The sequence below is a fragment of the Neolamprologus brichardi genome, chromosome 3 (genome assembly GCF_056152115.1).
Source record: "Neolamprologus brichardi isolate AB-2024 chromosome 3, ASM5615211v1, whole genome shotgun sequence".
Taxonomy (NCBI): Eukaryota; Metazoa; Chordata; class Actinopteri; order Cichliformes; family Cichlidae; genus Neolamprologus; species Neolamprologus brichardi.
In genome coordinates this window covers 14,782,473-14,802,739 of record NC_142106.1, presented here as the reverse complement: position 1 = coordinate 14,802,739, position 20,267 = coordinate 14,782,473, and the positions used below count along the sequence as shown (strand labels likewise).

Here is a 20,267-nt window from a genome sequence, read left to right as displayed (position 1 = left end):
CCGATCCAGGTAATCGTTCTGTTCGCCCGTGATGAAAGGCCGGGTAGGTGGTAACCGATCGGCCTTATCCGCGTCCTGGAGGGGAACCGGTACCAAATACCGGAGACGTTCTCTACCATGGAGCGGTAGAAATCCCCTCTGTCGGGCGCGTTTCCTTTTAGCCTGGACACCAGACCTACAGCCCCTTCTAGACGACCTCCTTAACCTTGTTTTTGCTCCTGGGTTATTGTTTGGAGCTAAGAACAGGTACCGGTAGTCGGGAGAGGGAGGAGGGCAGACAAACGGCGGAGGGAAAGCCTGGTGGTAGCTCTGCCAGCTGTCAAAAGTTTTTTCCATACATATTTTGATACTCAACAATGTATGTGAACTGTAGATCCGAGTAGCAATTAGACCTTCATGATATATCACAGATGAGATGACAAGATAAAAAACAATATACTGAAGCAGTCGACAAAAACACGGAGCAGCAACAGCGGCCAAGCCGAACACAGGCGCCATGTTGCCAAGTCAAACTTACTGAATCATCAGAGCTGAACAGGTGATGGAGAAACAGGTTTACCTTTTAGGTGACATGAATGAGTTGAAGGGAAGTTATGAACTGTTTCTGAGAGACAAATAACACCAGGATCCTTTTCTAAGTAGCTGACAGCTGGTAACTGTGCAGGGGTGGATCTAGCAAAGTGTTGCCAGGGGGGCAGGTAGGGCATCAACAGGGAGAGGGGGGCACAAGGAAATACTTTTCTTTCTTATTCTCATTTAAAATGTCTCACTTTTAAAAAAATAATTATCTGAATCTTACAACAAACGATTGATAGATTGATGCATATATACCATCAAGACAGTGTACATCACTGTCACAACAGTGTTTGTTTTCATTCAAAGGCTTTATGATTTTTCCTATAATGGGGGGCTGGATTTTTTGTCCCAGTCCAGCCCTGTATGCAGCTCACCTGCAGTCGGGTGTTACCTACATCTTCCTATTCAGAAGGCAGAATTTCCCAGTTCTGAGTACAATCGAAAGCACCACAACTGCAGTTTTTGTGTTGGATGTAAAAAGCGTACATGACACTGTGACGTAGGCTAGAATCATGGTGGCGGTCAACGACGGTCCAGGCGTGGGATTTCTCTCGTTGAAATATGCACTTTAATTTTTCCTTCCTATTGGTAGGTGGCACACTGCACTTGTGGCACGTAAGCAAGCTAGAAGACTGGCAATCTTGCTGGGTATCCAGTTACGGAAGCAACACATTAACACGAGAATTCTGAGTAAAGCCAAAGTTACTTTCCCTAGTAACTAGTTACTTTGAAAGTAACGAGTAACTTGAAGTAACTGAGTTACCTTTGATAGAAGTAACTTGTAATGTAACTAAGTTACTAATTTAAAGTAACTTACCCAACACTGTTGATCAATGGTCATGAGACTTTGCATATTAATGATTAAGGAACTGACCTCCCAGCCCATTGTTCCTTCAGTGGACTAGTTTCAGTCATTATGCAAATATACTGTTTATAAGATTGGGGAAACCTGCAGTCAGCTGAGACTGAAGAAGTCACCTGGAGGAGTGACAAAATGTTTCTCCCACTGAAAACGCTACGTCCAGATGAACATAATCAACTATTGGGGGTTCTGTTTACGTTTGTTAGCCACTTGGCTATGACAGTAAATAGTAGACAGACAGTAGACACTGATGTGGCTTATTGAATCTTTCTGCTATTCTCAATGTATGATGAATTAGAATAGAAGAATATAATAGAATAATCCTTTAATTGTCCCACACAGGGAAATTTGGTTGTAACAGCAGCTAGAAAGACACATATACAAACAAACAGTACACAGGACAAAGAACAGAAACATACACAATTTTTTTTTCTTACATTTTCCACAATCGGCGCCACTCCGAGCTGGCAGCCAGTATCAGCATTATAATGGTTGTTTGCTATCCATTTGCATACTCTCCCTCACTATATAAAATATATAGTGTGTTATCTTACTTATTTGGTATTTATTGTATTTTATTTGTATTTTTGTATTCTTCTTCTGTTATCTACCTGAGCTGAGTTAATGCACAAATTTCCCTGCTGTGGCATCAAAAACGTTTGATCTTATGTTATCTTAAATATTTATTTATTTGGTTAAATTCAGTATGGGTACGACAACAGTTTTCACAATAACACATATTAATGTACAACCCTATATATGTTTTTTTTTTGTGTGTGTGTGTGTGTGTTGGGGGGCGGGGGGGCAACAAACAGGCCATGACCGCCTCTGACCTCACCCCCACCACATGTAAACAAATGCACATGTTTTCACACTCGGACACTTTCGGCTTTATTGAAAAACTTTGATCGCCTCGTCAGGGTTTGAACTGGGATGTTCCCTTCTCGGAAAAATTGCACCATCCTTGGATATTTAGCAAAATTTTGAAAAGTTGAATCATCAGAACAATAAGGAGGAAATGGCTGCTGGGACACTGGCAGCGTCAGACAGCGTCTCTGCTGAACTTACTGTCTGTGTCTGCAGGTGAGTTTGAACTAACATAAGAGGTTTGTTCATATTTATTAGATTTGTAAACTTCCTTGTAATTGGACCATGTGACCTTCAAACTGTCACTGCAGATAAACAGTTAAGGAAACCATAATTTCCGCACAGACTCCCGAGCGGTTAAATATATATTTTCTTTTTTGATTGATGACTCCATAAACCAAAAAAATCAGTCAGAGACGGTGTGAGGAGGTTAAAAACTTTCTGTGCAGACTCTGTGCGCTCTCACATAAAAACAAGCTGTTTTGGGGTTTTTTCTTGTGCGCCTAACCGACCGTTTGAGCGTCTCCCATTTCACGTCATATAAAGTAAAACTTTTCAGCGTACAACGATAAATGCGGCACTAGTTGTGCAAATGAGACTTGACACAGTATTTGGCTTCTATTATTTACACCATTTCTCTTTTTTATACATTGCAGTCAGTTTTATTTAAAAAATCATATAAAATGTGACAGATAAAACTGATCAAACAGAAGAAAAGTCATTCCCGCAGCCACAGTCTCTGTGCTGCACTCTGCATTCGTTTGTAAACATCATAAAAGTCACTACTACTATTCATTACTTTATTCTTGTTAACACTAAATGTTTCTCACATTGTGACTTTTGTTGCCATCTGTTGGTTGAAATAAGCATAAAAAACTCTGTAACACTTCTCAGGAGCACTCCTTTAAATGCCCATTGTGTTCCTAATGCTCCACATCACACTGCTAAAAGTTTCATCAGTGAAATGTTGAAGAACTGAATCAAATTCAAAGCCCTGAAGATCATTTAGCCTCTGTGTAATATTTTGGCATTATGCAGTATTCCCCCTGTGTGCTTTGAAGCTGTTGTGTACGTGTTTATGACCCCACCCAGTAGTGGTTAACACTAACTTGATGTATTTGTTGATTCATTGAATGTTAAGGCCAAGTTTGTCCTGAAGTAGGCCGCAGTTGTTGATCTAATCCAATACTGACAAAGTTAAGGAAGAACTTAACATGTCTGAGCAGGGATAGCTCAGTAGGTAAAGTGGTTACCCCATGATCAGAAGGTCAAGGGAATTTCCCTACAGGGGATGTATAAAGTATACATGTGTGAAAGTGTGAAGAACACTTTCACTTTGTCTTTCATCTCAAACATTTTAACTGCAGGTCAGGCTGCAAACACTTCACTTCCCAGCCTCCAGTCACAGATGGAGTCCCTCATAATCTTCCTGTTCGTGATTTCTGGCTCTGTAGGTAAGTGAAAGACAGTTTACATTTTTTGTGTGTGATGTGTTTAACAGGTTAAATGTTCATTCCCTTGTTTTGTTTGCAGGTTGAGCTCCTCTGTCTCTTTATGTTCATTTTTCATTGACCTTGAATAAGAATCAGAGTTTATGTTCATTACAGCACATGGTTAATGATGTAACAGTTGATGTCAGATCCAGGGGTGGGGCAAAAAATATTATTTTCTTTCCTTTTCTCTGCAGCAGAATCTGCAGGCGAAGCCTGGAGCTGACGTCACTCTCCAGTGTCAGATTACCACAGATGAAAAAAAATCTCAGTGCTGAAGTGGAGCAGAGCTGACCTGAACACAGACGGCTACGCCTACTTCTACAGGAACAAACGCTTCTATGAAAACTACCAACATCCATCTTTTCATGAGTGTCACATAGCAGTGAGGAACCCTGTGAGAAGTAAAAGAGTTCACACTGAGATCAGTCACTTCACTGACCTCACAGTCACAGGTGAGTTTGTGGAGCTCACACTCAGCTCCCATAGCATAAAAACCTCAAAACATAAAAGCGTGAAATTATAAACTAAAAATCTAATGATTGATTATTTGTTACTTGGCAAATAGACAAACAAAAACAAGTGAGCTAAAATTTATCGACAGCCTCTCTGCTCACTTCTTTCAGTGTGGAGTGTGAAGGGGAGAGTCATTAGCATGCTGCTAACACAGATGCTAAACATTAAACCACTCTTGAAATTCTCTGACAGCTGATGTTCTCTCTGCGGGTGAAACAGATGAAAAGTTGTTGCAGCAGCGATTCATGGAAAGTGAAGCTGGAAACATGCAGGATGTTGGAGACGTAGTAACTCCAACTGTTAAGATGGTTGTTTGGTTTGTTGTGGTTGTTGTTATTGTTGTTGGTTTGGTTTTCTGACATTATTTATATTTAAAAGAAATAAGATGCAGCTTCCCATCTGGAGTAATACAGAGGCAGTCCAATTAACATGTCCAGAAATATAATTTTATTATTATTATTATTTATTTTATAAAAAGAAAATTTACAGATTTGATTAACTAACATTGGTAGTAGATTTGCTAGGCAGCTAACATAGACTTTTGGTTTAAAAGTGAAAAATAGTAAATAACAAACTGTTCTGTGGTTATCAAAAACATAACAGCTCTGCAAACTCCTCAAATAAACAGCAAATTCAGCCTGGAGCTTCTCACTGTGTTGCTAACCGCTGTCAGACCCTGGCATATGGGAATAATAACTAAGCATGGAGCTCACACTATAACAGAAACAACATTTGCGTGTAGATAACAAGAAAGGTCTTATATGAAAGAAAAATACTTCTGTAAATACTTCCTTCTGTGAAGGAAGCGGGGTGCAGGGATGAGGGGGATAACTTGCCCATGACTGGGGGTGAGGTTGTCGAGGCAGGCTGGCATCAGAATTGGGATTCACAAGTTCTGGGACTGAACAGAAAATAAAAGTAATAAAATAAATTTAAAAAAATCTGGAAAGAAAATCACAAAAAATGCTTCCGATTGGTGCTAAAATAGATGATATCAGAGCGAGAGGATGATGATGTTAGGTGAACACCCACAACATCTGTGGAGGAGGGTGAACAAATCCCATCTAATCCTCATTTGTGCTGCAGGAGTCACAACGCTTTGATTCACAGCAGGTCACACAAGAACCTCAGACTATCAGGAAATGCCCCAGTTCCCTAAACTCAACAACCTCCAAAACTAAATCCAAAGAAGTTTCTGTTTCTGTAACATTTAACAGAAATAAATCCTCTTATGAAACGGTGTAAGTGCTGAAATTCTTTGAAACTGTCCTGAAATATTACCTGACAAAGCACAACTCAGACTGAGGAGACGTACAACATCATGGAGTGAAGCACTGACTGCACGGAGCAACGGACTGGCTACAGGACAAGAAGAGACAATCACAAAGCACTAAAAGCTAACACAGGAGCCTGATTACCACCGCTGGGGTGAAAACAATATAGTGGAGAGCTGCTCCTCATCCAGCCTTCAAATACTGCAGCTAAAAACAGAGCACACCTGGAACTCAGAACAGCCACGACTCTTCTGTCATATGAAATAATCTATTTTTGTAATATAATCAGTTTTTAACTCCCATGAATAGGGATGGGTATTGATAAGATTTTCACGATTCCGATTCCATTTTCGATTCTGTTTAACGATTCGATTCTTTATCGATTCTCTTATCGATTATTTTTTTTTTTAAAAAAAGGAGAACACTAAGGTCAATTAGCTTAGATCTTTGTTTTATATCTTCTCTTTGAACAAGATAGAAATTTAGGAGTAACATGGCCTTACAAACCCAACAGTGAGATCTTAACAGATCCAACCTACGGCTCTTCAATGGGGTGTCACAGGGTCCCCAGGAAAAAAAATTGTGAATGTAAAATAATAAAATAAATATTCTTCTGTAGCAATTACACAAGAATATCCAATAATGTCCCTGCCTACAATTAAACACATTCACTTACCGAAAATCGGGGGCATCTGCTGTGGCAAATGGGTGCAAGCCTTTTACCACAAACTTAGTCACTGCTCGGTGACGTTCGTCTATCCTGGCCTGAAAGGAGACGCTACCGGTAGACTGCAGCGAGAACTGCCAGCATCTGAGCCAGCCAGACTCTGTCTGTCTCTCTCATCACCTAAATGCACAGTAATGGCAGGTTTTGTAATAAGGCAGATCGCGCTAACATAATATGCACTGTTAGTTGATTATTTACCTGCAGCATTAACGGGAGAGGACGTGCAAACGTTACCGCTGCTGCTGGGTTGAGATTCACGAGTCCGGAGCGGAATTAAAAACACGACATTTATTTAAGGTTATCGTGTGTTTTGTGAGCAAATGCTTTTGCATATTCGTAGTGTTTCCTCCCTTAAATGAAATATCTACTTTGCAAGTATTGCAAGTTGCCCTGTTGTCATCCGTTCCCGTAAAGTATAACCAAACTTTTTAGCGTTTGAGCCGCCATGTTTCCTGCCAGGTAAATGACGCTCCGCAACGTGGTGACGTCATTCGGGGCGACTGGAATCGATAAGGGAATCGTTTGCAAAAATGGCAAACGATTCCAAGGAATTGAAACAGTGGGAACCGGTTCTCAACAAGAACCGGTTTTCGATACCCATCCCTACCCATGAATGCAGCTGAAGTTGTAAAGGGAGAAACAACACCCGAGTTTACAAAGTGAAACACTTTGAGACGCTGAAGTGAGATGATCGCAGTAAAGCAAAAAAAAAAAAAAAAAAAAAAAAAAAAAATATATATATATATATATATATATATATATATATATATGTATATATATATATATGTATATATATATATAACGTACAACTCACGAAGGGCAGTTTTTTATACCTCATGGGGAGTGACAAAGAACATTTTCTATTGAGAAAATTTTAACAGATCATCTTATTTATTTATTTTTGAGGGAGTCTGGTATAAGCAGTGACTGCAGTGCTTCTCAAATAGGGTGAGACTATTTGCAGTATAGAGTTACACTTGTGTTTGGTGTCAATGATCATGTCCCGGAATGAATGGGGAAGTTTGTGTGACTCATTACTGTTGATATTGATGTGACATTTTTATGCTTCAGTGGTTAATGAAGGGGAGTTTGTGAGCCGTGACAGATGTAACGTTCTCTCTCTTTCTCTTTCATAGTACAGTGGCTTGCAGAAGTATATGAACTTTCCCTCATTTTGTCACATTACAGCCACAAACATGAATCAATTTTATTGATCCATGTGAAAGACCAACACAAAGTGGTGCACACGTGAGAAGTGGAACGAAAATCACACATGATTCCAAACATTTGTTACAAATAAATAACTGCAAAGTGGGGTGTGCATAATTATTCAGCCCCCTTTGGTCTGAGTGCAGTCAGTTGCCCATAGACATTGCCTGATGAGTGCTAATGACTAAATAGAGTGCACCTGTGTAATCTAATGTCAGTACAAATACAGCTGCTCTGTGACGGCCTCAGAGGTTGTCTAAGGGAATATTGGGAGCAACAACACCATGAAGTCCAAAGAACAAGCCAGACCGGTCAGGGATAAAGTTATTGAGAAATGTAAAGCAGGCTTAGGCTACAGAAAGATCTCCCAAGCCTTGAACATCCCACGGAGCACTGTTCAAGCGATCATTCAGAAATGGAAGGAGTATGGCACAACTGTAAACCTACCAAGACAAGGCCGTCAACATGAACTCACAGGCTGAACAAGGAGAGCGCTGATCAGAAATGCAGCCAAGAGGCCCATGGTGACTCTGGACGAGCTGCAGAGATCTACAGCTCAGGTGGGGGAATCTGTCCATATGACAACTATTAGTCGTGCACTGCACAAAGTTGGCCTTTATGGAAGAGTGGCAAGAAGAAAGCCATTGTTAACAGAAAACCATAAGAAGTCCCGTTTGCAGTTTGCCACAAGCCATGTGGGGGACACAGCAAACATGTGGAAGAAGGTGCTCTGGTCAGATGAGACCAACATGGAACTTTTTGGCCAAAATGCAAAACGCTATGTGTGACGGAAAACTAACACTGCACTTCACTCTGAACACACCATCCCCACTGTCAAATATGGTGGTGGCAGCATCACGCTCTGGGGGTGCTTCTCTTCACCAGGGACAGGGAAACTGGTCAGAGTTGATGGGAAGATGGATGGAGCCAAATACAGGGCAATCTTGGAAGAAAACCTCTTGGAGTCTGCAAAAGACGTGAGACTGGGGCGGAGGTTCACCTTCCAGCAGGACAACGACCCTAAACAAAAAGCCAGGGCAACAAAACATACCCATGTGTTAGACTGGCCCAGTCAAAGTCCAGATCTAAATCCAATCAAGAATCTGTGGCAAGATCTGAAAACTTCTGCTCACAAATGCTGTCCATCTAATCTGACTTGGGCCGAATACTTTTGCGAGCCACTGTAGGTTTGTTCTCTGTAAACATTAGTCAGTGTAGGTAGGTGAGCCCTGTGCACTGTCTCCAAGCTGTTGTCACAGATGGATCAAGGTCCTCCTGATTTAATTTCTAATTCCTGCATCTACATGTGATTAAAACTGAATTTGTTTCTATATTTATTGTGGGTTTTTTTTTCTTGTTTGTCTTTTTGCACAGGTCAAATAGTCCAAAATATGATTTCCTGTGTCTTCTTCATTTTTATAAATCTTGCATAGAGATGGACAAAAATAAGCAGTGCAGATTGGTGAGGTGGAAAACGCCTACACACCCATAACTGTCTGCAGTTCTTTGCAATATTGTGTTGCTGCAATGAAACGAACAAACAAATCTGTCACATCTATCTATAGCTCATTAGTCCATTTTTATAAGAGCTGTTGTGTCATCAGGAGATGCAGGCATGCTATTACTTATGTTACTCTAAAGTTTTTCTGCATTTTTCTACCAAATGGGGAGAAGTCTGCCCTTAAAAGTGTTCTTAACTTTGTAAACTTTGCATTTTAACTTTAACCTTCATTTTTCTGATAACAACTGAGTTTTAATAGAAATTCAGAAACAGAAGTTGAAACAAAATTTGCCATTTTCCCTCACCATACCCAGTTTATGGGAAATTCCCTGACATGAATATCCAAATAAAAAAAGGATAAAAAATAATTTCCAAGGAGGTTTGACCTGATCTGAAATAAACAAAAGAAGAATACTCCCACTTCCTTCCCATCTTGACGAACTAGCTTATGTGGCTCTGGTCTGAAACAGAAAACTGAACTTTTCTGTGAGAGCAGAAGAACAACCAGGGTCTGACATTAAAGTTGTTGGAGCTATTTTGAGATATTGCTTGTTCTCTCTCTTTCTGTTTCGCTTCTCTGTGTATAAAAGGTTTCTGTTCCCTGTCAACATCTTTCGGTGTAGGTGAAGCCTCTGCAGTATCTCACAGCTGTGGTCACAGATGGATTCTCTTAAGTTCCTCCTGATTTCATCCCTCATTTCTGCATCTACATGTGAGTGAAACTGAAGTTGTTTGTATTTTTATTCCTACAGAACTAAGAAGAAACCTATGAGTAATAAGGGTTAAGTAATGGTTAATAAGTATAATTCAGAGTGACCTGTTTAACATGTGAAATGTTCATTTTTGAGTATTATTTGGAGGTTGTGGTCAATATGACTTCCTCTTTTCCTGAATCACTTTTTATTGACCTTGGATGAAGAGTCTTGAGTTAATACACTGCAGTTTTTGATAGGGAGATAGTGGATGGTGTAGACTCTACTCATTGTGGGATGGGGATCTCCTTTGCAGGAGGTGTTTCCAGGATTTGGGAGATTTTTGATCAGAGAAAAATCACCAGTATGGTTAACTGGTGTGAAAACCTTTGATTTTTAGGCTCAGATTCAGCCATAATACAGACTGTTTACAGAAAAATGTCTGCACAGGGCTTTACGATGTTTTGAAAGCTGTTGAAAGAAACTTTTTAGACTTTACGTAAGTAAAAAGTACCAGAGTTTTATGACACCCTCTGGGTACACTCCTGGTTAAACCACAATGTAAACATCCTGAGTCTGTGGCTCTTGTACAGTGTTTTCACTTTGATGCTGACTTTATGAAACTGCAGGATGCTGACAACAAAGACCAACGACTGCAAAGTTCAAAACAGAAAATCAGTGAGGGAAAAACACCTACATACCCGTAATCTCCCGCTAAAATGCAAAACTGCATAAATAACCTCAAGTAAGGTCAAAGTCATGAAAATACAATACATGTGAAATCGAAACTAAGGCAGAAAAAAATACTTTTACTCTGCCTCTGAGTTTTAATGGCCCATCAAGATTTCTATTGGCTTGTGAAAAAAATCTTTTTTTCATATTTTTAAATGTTACCACTGTTTATTTATTAGTATCTCACTTAAAATCTGTAAAATTTTATGAACGTTTTAAAATGAATCTGGTGTAGTGGAAGCATCACTTTCACACAAACTGATGCTTAGTCCGACATGCATATTTCAAAGCATTACTCAAATACAGGGGTGTCTAACTCCAGGCCTCGAGGGCCGGTGTCCTGCAGGTTTTAGATGTGTCCTTGATCCAACACAGCTGATTAAAATGACCTCCCCAACATGTCTTGAAGGCTGTATCCCAATTCAGGGTCTGCAGCCTTAAAGTACGCAGCCTCAACGATCCTCAAGGGCCGCGTACTTAAAGACCGCTAAGGCCGGAAGTGCGAGGCTTGTGAAATGGGACGGTCTAGCCTCCGTTGCGCTGCCCAGGTTGCCTAGCAACCATGATACTAACAGCTGGAAACGTTTCATACAGCTTTGTTTGACAGAAATGAAGGAGAAAATCTTTTGTTCATTTGTTTGTTTGTTTCTACACGAGCTTTGATCATTCTCTGTAAGATTAAGCTCAGCTATTGAACGGCGTATATTTTAAAGTAAAGGCTTTAAAACCAAGTTAGTACAAACGTCACTGATTGTCACATAACTTTGCCGACATGTGGCCAACAGTAATGTTTTAATGTTCTTCGTTATTAAACATTTGCACATAAATAAGTGACATAATATTCAGTACTTACTTAAAGTTTACTCTTCGGGCGCCCCTCATCCGCCGTTTTTTTTTTTTTGGCAAAATTATCCATACCCACCGCCGCGCTATGCATTCTGGGATATGTTGGGCCACGAAGTCTACACCGCCACGTCCTTAAAATTCAGGGAAATGAAGGACGCATTTGAGGGCCGCATTTCGAGGAGCCTTTGAATTGGGACAGCCTTCGTCGCGTCGCGGTGACGTAATCGGCCCTAAAATGCGGCCTTTAAGGCTGCAGACCCTGAATTGGGATACGGCCGAAGTTCTCCATAGACCTGGTAATGAACTAATCATTTGATTCAGGGGTGTCGACCCAGGGAGAGATCTAAAACCTGCAGTACACCGGCCCTTAAGGCCTGGAGTTCCCAACCTCTGCTCTAATAGAACTACACAAAGTAAAAAACAAAACAAAAAAACAATCATATTAATTTTTAAACTTAATTTGTTGCATTTTTTTGTCTTTTTTTGACAAATTAATGAAACTCAAACCTGACGTGCACCAAAGTGGAAACACCAAATCTGAACAAAACAGAAGATTTTTTTTTTGATTTTTCTTTAAGACAATTTAAGTGCTGTGGTTTAAAGAAACTATCAACCTAAACTATTTATCTTCTGTCCCCTGTAATAGGCATAAGAATCTGTCTCATCGTATTGAATTGACCACAACTAAGAGCCAGTAAATTGGGATTCTAGTTTATCTGAATCATGCTGTGAACACAGATGTGCTGAAGAGATGCGCATCTGACCTTTTAGTTTTTTTTCTCTAAAACCATGGTTGCCTATTTTCAGGTTGAGGTAAACAGAGGGCCACCTGTTTGGTGGTTTGGGGCAATGTTGTCCTTTTTCTCAGACTAAAAAACAATTTCAACCCAGTTTCACTTGGTATTAATGGTACTTCCCTTCAGAGAGGAGAACCACGCTCTGGTTTGTGCCCCCTTTTTTTCTGTTTGCTATAACCTGAGGACCACCTGTTTTTTGCAGAGTTTGGCACAGTGTTTCTTTTTCACTCAGCATGTGTTTATACACCTCTCTGCATTTAATCCTGAGTTATTATTCATCTTACAGTCTGTTCAATAGCGTGTCTTTTATCCTGTCTCCCTGCCCTCACCCTCAACCAGAATGTTTCCTCCTGTTAAGAGTTTTTCCTCCCCACTGTCACCAAGTGCTCATAGGGGGTCGTCTGATTATTGGGGTTCATGTTGAATATTGTAGGATCTGTATTGGATGTGCTGATGTGCTAACATCCAAATAAATCACTCAAAAAACCTGCAGCAAAAACTGATTTGATGGTCTCCTCTGCACAGCAGCAATAATAATAATAATTATGAAATAATTAAATTAAAAATGCACAAACAGGACAAAGAAGGTCCACAGGTCTAATTCACGCATCTCCAGTTAGCTGAGGTTAAATCAGCAGCTAGAAGCTGCACACAGCCATCTTATAACACCTGTTAATTAACCATGTTCGTAATTTTATTTCTTTTTCTTTTAAATTCACCCCCTGTAAGCTGTTATGAAGCTGGAAATATGAATTTAAATTAGCTTTGAAGTGAAGTAACATTGTAAAGAACAGAAGGACAAAATGCCTCTACAGCGATGTGAGAGACGATTATGTCAGGTCATTGCTGAGAAAGCTCCTGAGTCTTGCAGTTTACTTAAATTTTCACTTAGTCTAATGGAAACTTTTATTTTCCCCAGAACTGCAGGCGTTTTACAAGAAGTCACTTCGCTCACTTGCCTAAAAACGTTTCCATCATGAGGCGCTCACACCAGAGATGTGTGAAACATTAAAAATGTCAAAGGTTATGTTTAACAGCAGCTTCATGAATTAAAAAAAATCAGAGGGCTGAAATTAAACTCATGATTACTGATTATGTTCTTGTCTTCAGCTCTGCAGCAGGATGTGCAGGCGAAGCTTGGAGCTGACGTCACTCTCCAATGTCAGATTTCCACAGATGAAATAATCTCAGTGTTGAAGTGGAGCAGAGCTGACCTGAACGCAGACGGCTACGTCTACTTCTACAGGAACAAACGCTCCTATGAAAACTACCAACATCCATCTTTTCATGGCCGAGTGAAGCTGAGGGACCCGGAGATGAAGGATGGAGACATTTCTCTGATCCTGAAGAAGGTCACGTTTAATGACACTGGGATTTATGAGTGTCACATAGCTGTGAGGAACCCTGTGAGAAGTAAAAGAGCTCACACTGAGATCAGTCACTTCATCAACCTCACAGTCACAGGTGAGTTTGTGGAGCTCACGCTCAGCTCCCACATCATTTACAAACCTGAAAACTGAAATTAAAATCAGTTGGCTCCCAGCACCTACAGGAACTGTGCAGTCTCCCAGCTTTATGAGACGGTTACACTTCTCTGCACTTGCAACTTGACAAATAAATAAAGAGTACCTCCCATGGTCTCCTCTGCTCACTCCTTCCAGTGTGAATGTGAAGGGCAGTAGCATAGCATGCTGCTAGCACAGATGCTAGACATGCTTTTTTTTCTGATGAGGAGCTAAAGCTGCTGTAGGGCTGGCTCTTTACTGTCATTGCACAGTCAGATTTCAATGGTATATTGAAATTGTAGTACTGTCCCACATAGATTGTCTTTTGTACCTACTGCTATTATCATAGTTAATAACACACACCACTGCACATTGCACTTTTTTGATGATAAAATCTAGGTTGTCTCAGGCTTATATTTTATTTTATTATTTTTGTGTGTGTATGTGATGTGTTGGTTGTCTGTTTGTTTGTTTGTATGGACATACTGCAAATCAATTTCCAGTTAGGGACAATAAAGTTACCATTGACCACCATTGACATTGGTGCTACAGAAAGACAAGCAAAACATACTAAACAAATGTCACACATACAGAATAAAAATACATATATGTGTCTGTGACAACAAACAACCAGTGTCCTGGGTTTGCGCACCTGTAGGTTTGCTGCTGCTTTGGTGTCTGACAGATTTTCCGCTGACAGCTGATGTTTTTTCTGCAGGTGAAACGCATGAAAACATGAAACTGGTGAAAACAGGAGATGGAAACATGGAGGAGGTGGTAGAAGTGGAGACTAGGACAGATCAGATGGTTGTTCCTGCTGTCTCTGCTGCTGCTGCTGCGACTGTCATTGTTATTACAGCTGGATTTGCGGCAATGTGGAGATTTAAAAGAAAGAAACAGCAGCACATGGAGGCAGATAACCAGCAGCTGGTCTGAAACGTCCAGGAGTTTCTGGTACAGTAAGCTAATTGTGCGTGAGAGCAATCCACAGAGAGGGAGGAGAGGTGGGACCAGTTCTGTGGGCGATGTGCTCTCTTCTGAGGAGGAGCGGCGTCTGTGTTCGTAGTTCCTGCCTGACCTCTTCAGAATCAGCTGATTTGTTTTGGGTTTTTTTTTGCACCATAACTTTAGTATATTTAGAAAAAATACACAGACTTTCTTTGTAGTATTAATTCGCCCTGTTTCTCCAGCATTTTTTCCCTGAAGTGCAGAGGATAGCCACGTGAAATCTTCAGGGCAGACAAACAAGTTTAAAACTGCAACCAAATCATCAACATCTTTTTGTTTCTTTTGTGTTTGTTTGTTTGACGTTTCTGTAACTAGATTTAGGTTATCAATATCAATATCATGGGCTGTGTCATAGTTTCACAGTTGTGTTTCCCAGCATAACCTGTGAGCATCTGAGTTTTATTTTCTGTATTTTTATAGTAATAGTTGGGACTCTTTTTCTTTTTATTTGTTTATGTTTCTGTGGTTATTTTACTGTTGCTGTTGTTTCATGACCACTTCAAGGCACTGAGTTCCTTTTAAGTTTTTTATTGCATAATTTTGGGGGGTTTTCTGGTTGCTTTTCCTCAGACTTCATGTTCTCAGTTTGAAAGCTTCTCTGTCTTGAGTTTTTCGTACTTTTGAAATCTGTTTGAGAGGTTGCTGTTTGCATTTGCATCATGGTGTTTTCCCTCAACATTTTGTTCAGTGTGTTTTTGTTTCATTATGTCTTTTGTTATTTCCACTTTCCTTTCATCATTCTCTCACAACATCTGTTTGCTTGTGTGTTTACCTTTGCCCACAGACTCTTGGTGTTCTGGGAAATTTCCAACAATGTGAATTACTTTCTCCCTGAAAGACGATTGATTACATTTCAGTTTGTATCTTAATAAAATTTTTAAAAAGTTGTTGTTTTTTTTTCAAGAAAAACTGAAATCTGTTGATAAATGCAGAAAAAAAAGAAGTCTTGTACTTTCTCAGCAGGTTACAGTCTGCACCTGTTTGTTTTGTAGTGTGATTATTACAGGAAACTTCACAGACGGTTTCTCTCTCCATCACATCAACAATGGAGATTTCCTCTTTCAACCAGCCTTGTGTTAGAAACTTCCAGGTGCTCATGAGCAGAGCAATCTGAGACACTGTAAGATCTGTTATTTTTCAGTGGCAGGAAAACATGATCACATGATTAATAATCAACTGAATTGTCTCTAAAACATAAATCAAATGGACAAAATGACATTGTCTCATTTACAGTTAAGTTAAAATGTTCTTCACTTATCACGTTAAAATATACATAATGAATAAGTTTAAATTCATTGACAGTCCCTCTGCTCACTTCTAGTTTGAGTATGAAGGGTGAAGTCATAGCATGCTGCTAACACAGAGGCTAACAGAGCATCTGTGAACCCTCAGCAGCCAAAAAGTTATCTAACTTAAAAATGTCATTTAAATGTTTCCACACTTTACTAAACCTCTGTCAAACTGTTTTTCTATGAACATATACCTGCACACACACACACACACACACACACAGTTGTTGGTTCGCTGCTTTTTTGGTGTTTGAAGGCTTCTTCTCTGACAGCTGATTTTTCTTCTGCAGGTGAAACGCATGAAAATATGCTGCAGAGACACATCGTGAAAAGAGAAGACGGAAGTGGAAACATGTTTGACATGCAACAGGCTGGAAATCCACCTTGTTCCTGCATTTCTTTTGTTTGTGCTGCTCCTTAAAACCATAAGAAGCAAAAAACTAGCCGTGCCTCCTAATCAGGAAGCTACTGGTCTGAAATGTTAAAGTTTCTTTTTTTTAAAGAAACTTTAAACGCAATTGATTCTTGCAACATCATTTTAGTACATTTATCAAGTAATCCAAACTAAAAGAAATTCTCTGTTTCGGTTGAGCAATTTTACAGTATTTAGAGGGGAAAAAAATGAAAAAGAAAAAAGCACTCAACAAGTTGTCTGAAGAGAAGTCAAACACAACTTTGCCAGTTGTCTAGATATCATTAAACTTTAAATTTGAATTAAAAAAAAAAAAAATGCTAAAAATAGGTTTAGACTTTGTTGGGATCTTACAAAAAAAGCAACCATGAAGTAAAGGAGATTTTCCATGAAACAGAAATGACTGATTCTGGGTCAGAAATCATCACCAATGATGATCCAGACCTCAGGATTAAAAAGGCACAGTTTTAATGATAAAATGATTACTGAAGATGTGCCGCTGGCCTTGAAGCTGAAAAGAGTTGAACTCGGGATACATTTCAAGTTGCTGAGTTAAATAGCAAAAAAATTTTATTAATTAAAAAGATGAGCTTTTAAAAATGTGTAGTTTGAGTTTCTCTTTTTCCTCTTTAACTTCATTTCCCATAGTGAACATCTGAGCTTCAGCCCTCTGCACTGTTTCCCCGCCTTCTTTGAACTTTCGCGGTTTCTGTTCTCGCACACGCTCTGCGTAGATAATTTGATTGGGTGAGCAGCATCGTGTGGGATGACTTATAATGCACGCGAGTGATCTGTGTTTTCGGAGAGATTAAAATATATGGGAATAAGAACTGTATGTATGAGAAAAGGTCTGCAGAGTGATCGGTAATAGATCTGGCTGCAGATCCAGTCTGTGGTTTGCATATTGGTGGCATTCAGTGTTGGGGAGTAACGGAATACATGTACCGCCGTTACGTATTTAAAATACAAAATATGAGTAACTGTATTCCGTTACAGTTACCGTTTAAAAAGGTGGTATTTAGAATACAGTTACTTTGTTGAAATAAATGGATTACACGGCGGTACTTCCCTGTTTCATATTGTGGCGGGTCAGGACTGTTTGGGTTTTGTTTGACAGCTACGTTCTGTTGTTCCAGGTGGCAGCGTTACGGTTGCCATGGTTACAGGGTGACTCTCTCTCTGCGTGTTTCCTGGGTGAGAGAGGCCTTTTTGTTGTTGTTGTGCTAAGCTAACAGGCAGAATGCTACAGGTATAGCTCTAAAGAATGTAGCATCATGGGCAGTGTAGTCCGTGCTGCAGGGAGAATGGACTGTCATACACGTTATGTGTCTGTGAGCGAGGGAGGGAGAAAAAGGAAAAGTACGAGCTGTCATTGAGCAAAACGGGAGCTGGAAGCATGTAAATATAATAATAACCACTGCAGCCAAGAAGAGAGCCTGACGAGCCCAGTTGTAAGTAAGCTATTAAGACTCGACTGTACACCGTGTTCGTGTTTTCCTCCAAAAACAATAAGTTCCGTTGGAGCAGCCTTTCAACACCTCTCTCTGTCTCCAGACAACAAAGTAAAGCTATTTTTCAGCTACGAGCCCGACACAGAACCCACCGTATTAGCACGAGGTCCCTTTACTACGGTTCGGAGCCGCGGACCTTCAGTAACAGTAATAAATCACAGCAATAGTACATTCATGTAGTTGTAAACAGCATGATAATATATTAAGTAATCCAAAGTATTCAGAATACGTTACTGTCATTGAGTAACGTAACGGAATACGTTACAAAATACATTTTGGGGCATGTACTCTGTATTCTGTAATGGAATACATTTTAAAAGTAACCTTCCCAACACTGGTGGCATTAGATTAAAAAAAATGCTCAGTGGATAAACATGAATTCAAACTTCCACACAGGGTTATGTTAAAGGTAAAAACAGATTTGTTTGAAGGTTGATGATTAAAGGAGTTGTATCAGCTCTGCAAGCAGAAAACTGAACAGAACCTTAGTCTTAACGTCCTCATATTAATACAGGAAGTTACTGAACACATGAGACAGAAGCACCATGTTTTCATTATGCTCACCTCAAACAAGCCAACTGATGATGCTCAGGTAACAGCAGTGGACGGGAAAAGGCTGGAATTTTTATCAATCTAATAAACTTTAAGTTTATTAGATTGATACATATATGCCAACAAGACAGCGTACATCACTGTGACAACAGCGTTTGCTTTCATTCAGAGTATTTATGGCTTTTCCTATAATACCTGGTGGGCCGGTCTCTAGTCAAAATGCCTGGGCTGATTTTTTTGACCCAGTCCAGCCTTGCGGGCAAGTGTGCGTTCATAGAAGCAGTAAGTCACATTGGGAACATATTTTATTTCTGTTGCAGTTAATGTACCAATGTAGACACCTGTTACTATTACCTGTTAGCAGCTATGCTGTAGGAATAAAGTAAGTAGTAGCCTGGCTCCACAGGATATTCCTCATTTCTAAGTTGTTTCAGTTATTGTGGAGAGTTAATATTCACAAAGATTTTACCTGATGGAGTTACTATGCTAGCATACAAATCTGTTCTTGTTTTTAAAGCCTGCGTAAACATGGCGGCCTTTGAGTGAGCAATTGTGTCCACTGGAGGGTGGTGTTGACTCACAAATGAAGGAATTGGCCTAAATTGATTATGATTCTGTGTTTATGCTAAGCTCTTTTTCTGGTATCTGGTTCTGTCCATTTGTAATCTTGTATGGTGTTCTCTGTAATGCTGAAGTGAGAGATGTTTATGTCATTTCTTATTTGTATTAATTTCAGAACCACATCCTTACTTGCCAGCGAGAGCGTGTGTTCGATGTGGGCTCGTGGTAAATAAAGTTCTTCCACTCTGACATCATTCCCGTCTCTGACGTTATTACCAGGGAACAGTACAGAATCACATTTCAGAGAAAGTGGTCCAGGGCGTCCGCTATAACCGCATAGTTTTAATTTCAGTGGCAGATCTCACACATGCTGCTCACGGCTGTAAAACTGAAAATGAGGTTTAGTGATCAGAAAACTAAAAAGCTGGAGCCATAAGGTTCTTACCACATTAAGAAACTGTGATTATGAAAGTTTAAGGCTGACTTCAGAACTGACACGACTGACAAACACTCAAGAATATCGTTACACAACACGGTGACTGATCTCTCTGACTTTATGAAGATCATTTGGAGACATTTCACTTTTGTGTTGAAACCACAGAATAAATTCTTTGATTTGGATTTAGTATTTCACTTTAAAATTCCATGAACAACACCAGATCCTAATCCACTCTGTGTCAGCTGCTTTATATTCACACTGAGGTGACCTGTAATGATTCATATTCTGCATGATTGAACTTCCTCCTGCACTCTTTGTGTTTCCCTGCAGTAACAGATTGAGAACAAATCGCCTTTTTTTCATTCCTCAGTTAAAAAAAAGACTCCTAGATGGTGTGTGACAGATTTTATGATGATGTTTGAATATTTGTGTCTTCTATGATGATCCTAGTTGTTGCTCAAGTTGCTCTGCTGCCACCTGGTGGCTTGAAAGTGTTAAAGCATCAATCTGCAGCTCAGTGAAAGTGACATCAGAATAAACAGCACAGCCAAAGAATCCTGAACAACCTGAAGTGTTTGCAGTACAGCTGCAGTGCTGACGGGCAGTAGTGGTTTTTGATATGGGCGACATGGGCGGTCGTCCAGGGTGGCATCGTGGTTGCTTGATGCTGAAGTCAAAGTAAACTTTATTGTCATCTCCACTACGTACAGTCCAGTATATAGAGAGACGAGACGACGAGGCTTACAGCAGTGCAAGTAAACAAACAGTTTGATGATTTAAAGTCTCACAACCTGTCAAAAGGGGAGGGGGGGGGGCTGCTTCCAAATAGAGCACATTTCATTCATAATGATGTGAATCCATTATGTATTCATGATTTGAATCCTGGGTTGTGCGAAATCCC

At 39.9% G+C, this 20,267-nt stretch overlaps 1 protein-coding gene across 1 annotated transcript; it reads left to right on the top strand.

Moving 5' to 3' along the window:
- Positions 1 to 9,682: 9,682 nt before the first annotated feature.
- On the top strand, positions 9,683 to 14,530 carry LOC148103598 (uncharacterized). The gene is made up of 3 exons (XM_087838833.1): positions 9,683 to 9,734; positions 13,200 to 13,553; positions 14,313 to 14,530. Exons 1-3 carry the CDS (start codon positions 9,683 to 9,685, stop codon positions 14,528 to 14,530), a joined length of 624 nt encoding a protein of 207 aa, XP_087694959.1.
- The last annotated feature ends 5,737 nt before the right edge of the window (positions 14,531 to 20,267 follow it).

Bases quoted from the DNA above. Each gene is read 5' to 3' on its own strand.
- LOC148103598 (XM_087838833.1), top strand. From the start codon at position 9,683: ATGGATTCTCTTAAGTTCCTCCTGATTTCATCCCTCATTTCTGCATCT. The intron at 9,735-13,199 runs GTGAGTGAAACT...TCTTGTCTTCAG, and splicing joins CCTCATTTCTGCATCTACAT to CTCTGCAGCAGGATGTGCAG. The intron at 13,554-14,312 runs GTGAGTTTGTGG...TTTTTTCTGCAG, and splicing joins CATCAACCTCACAGTCACAG to GTGAAACGCATGAAAACATG.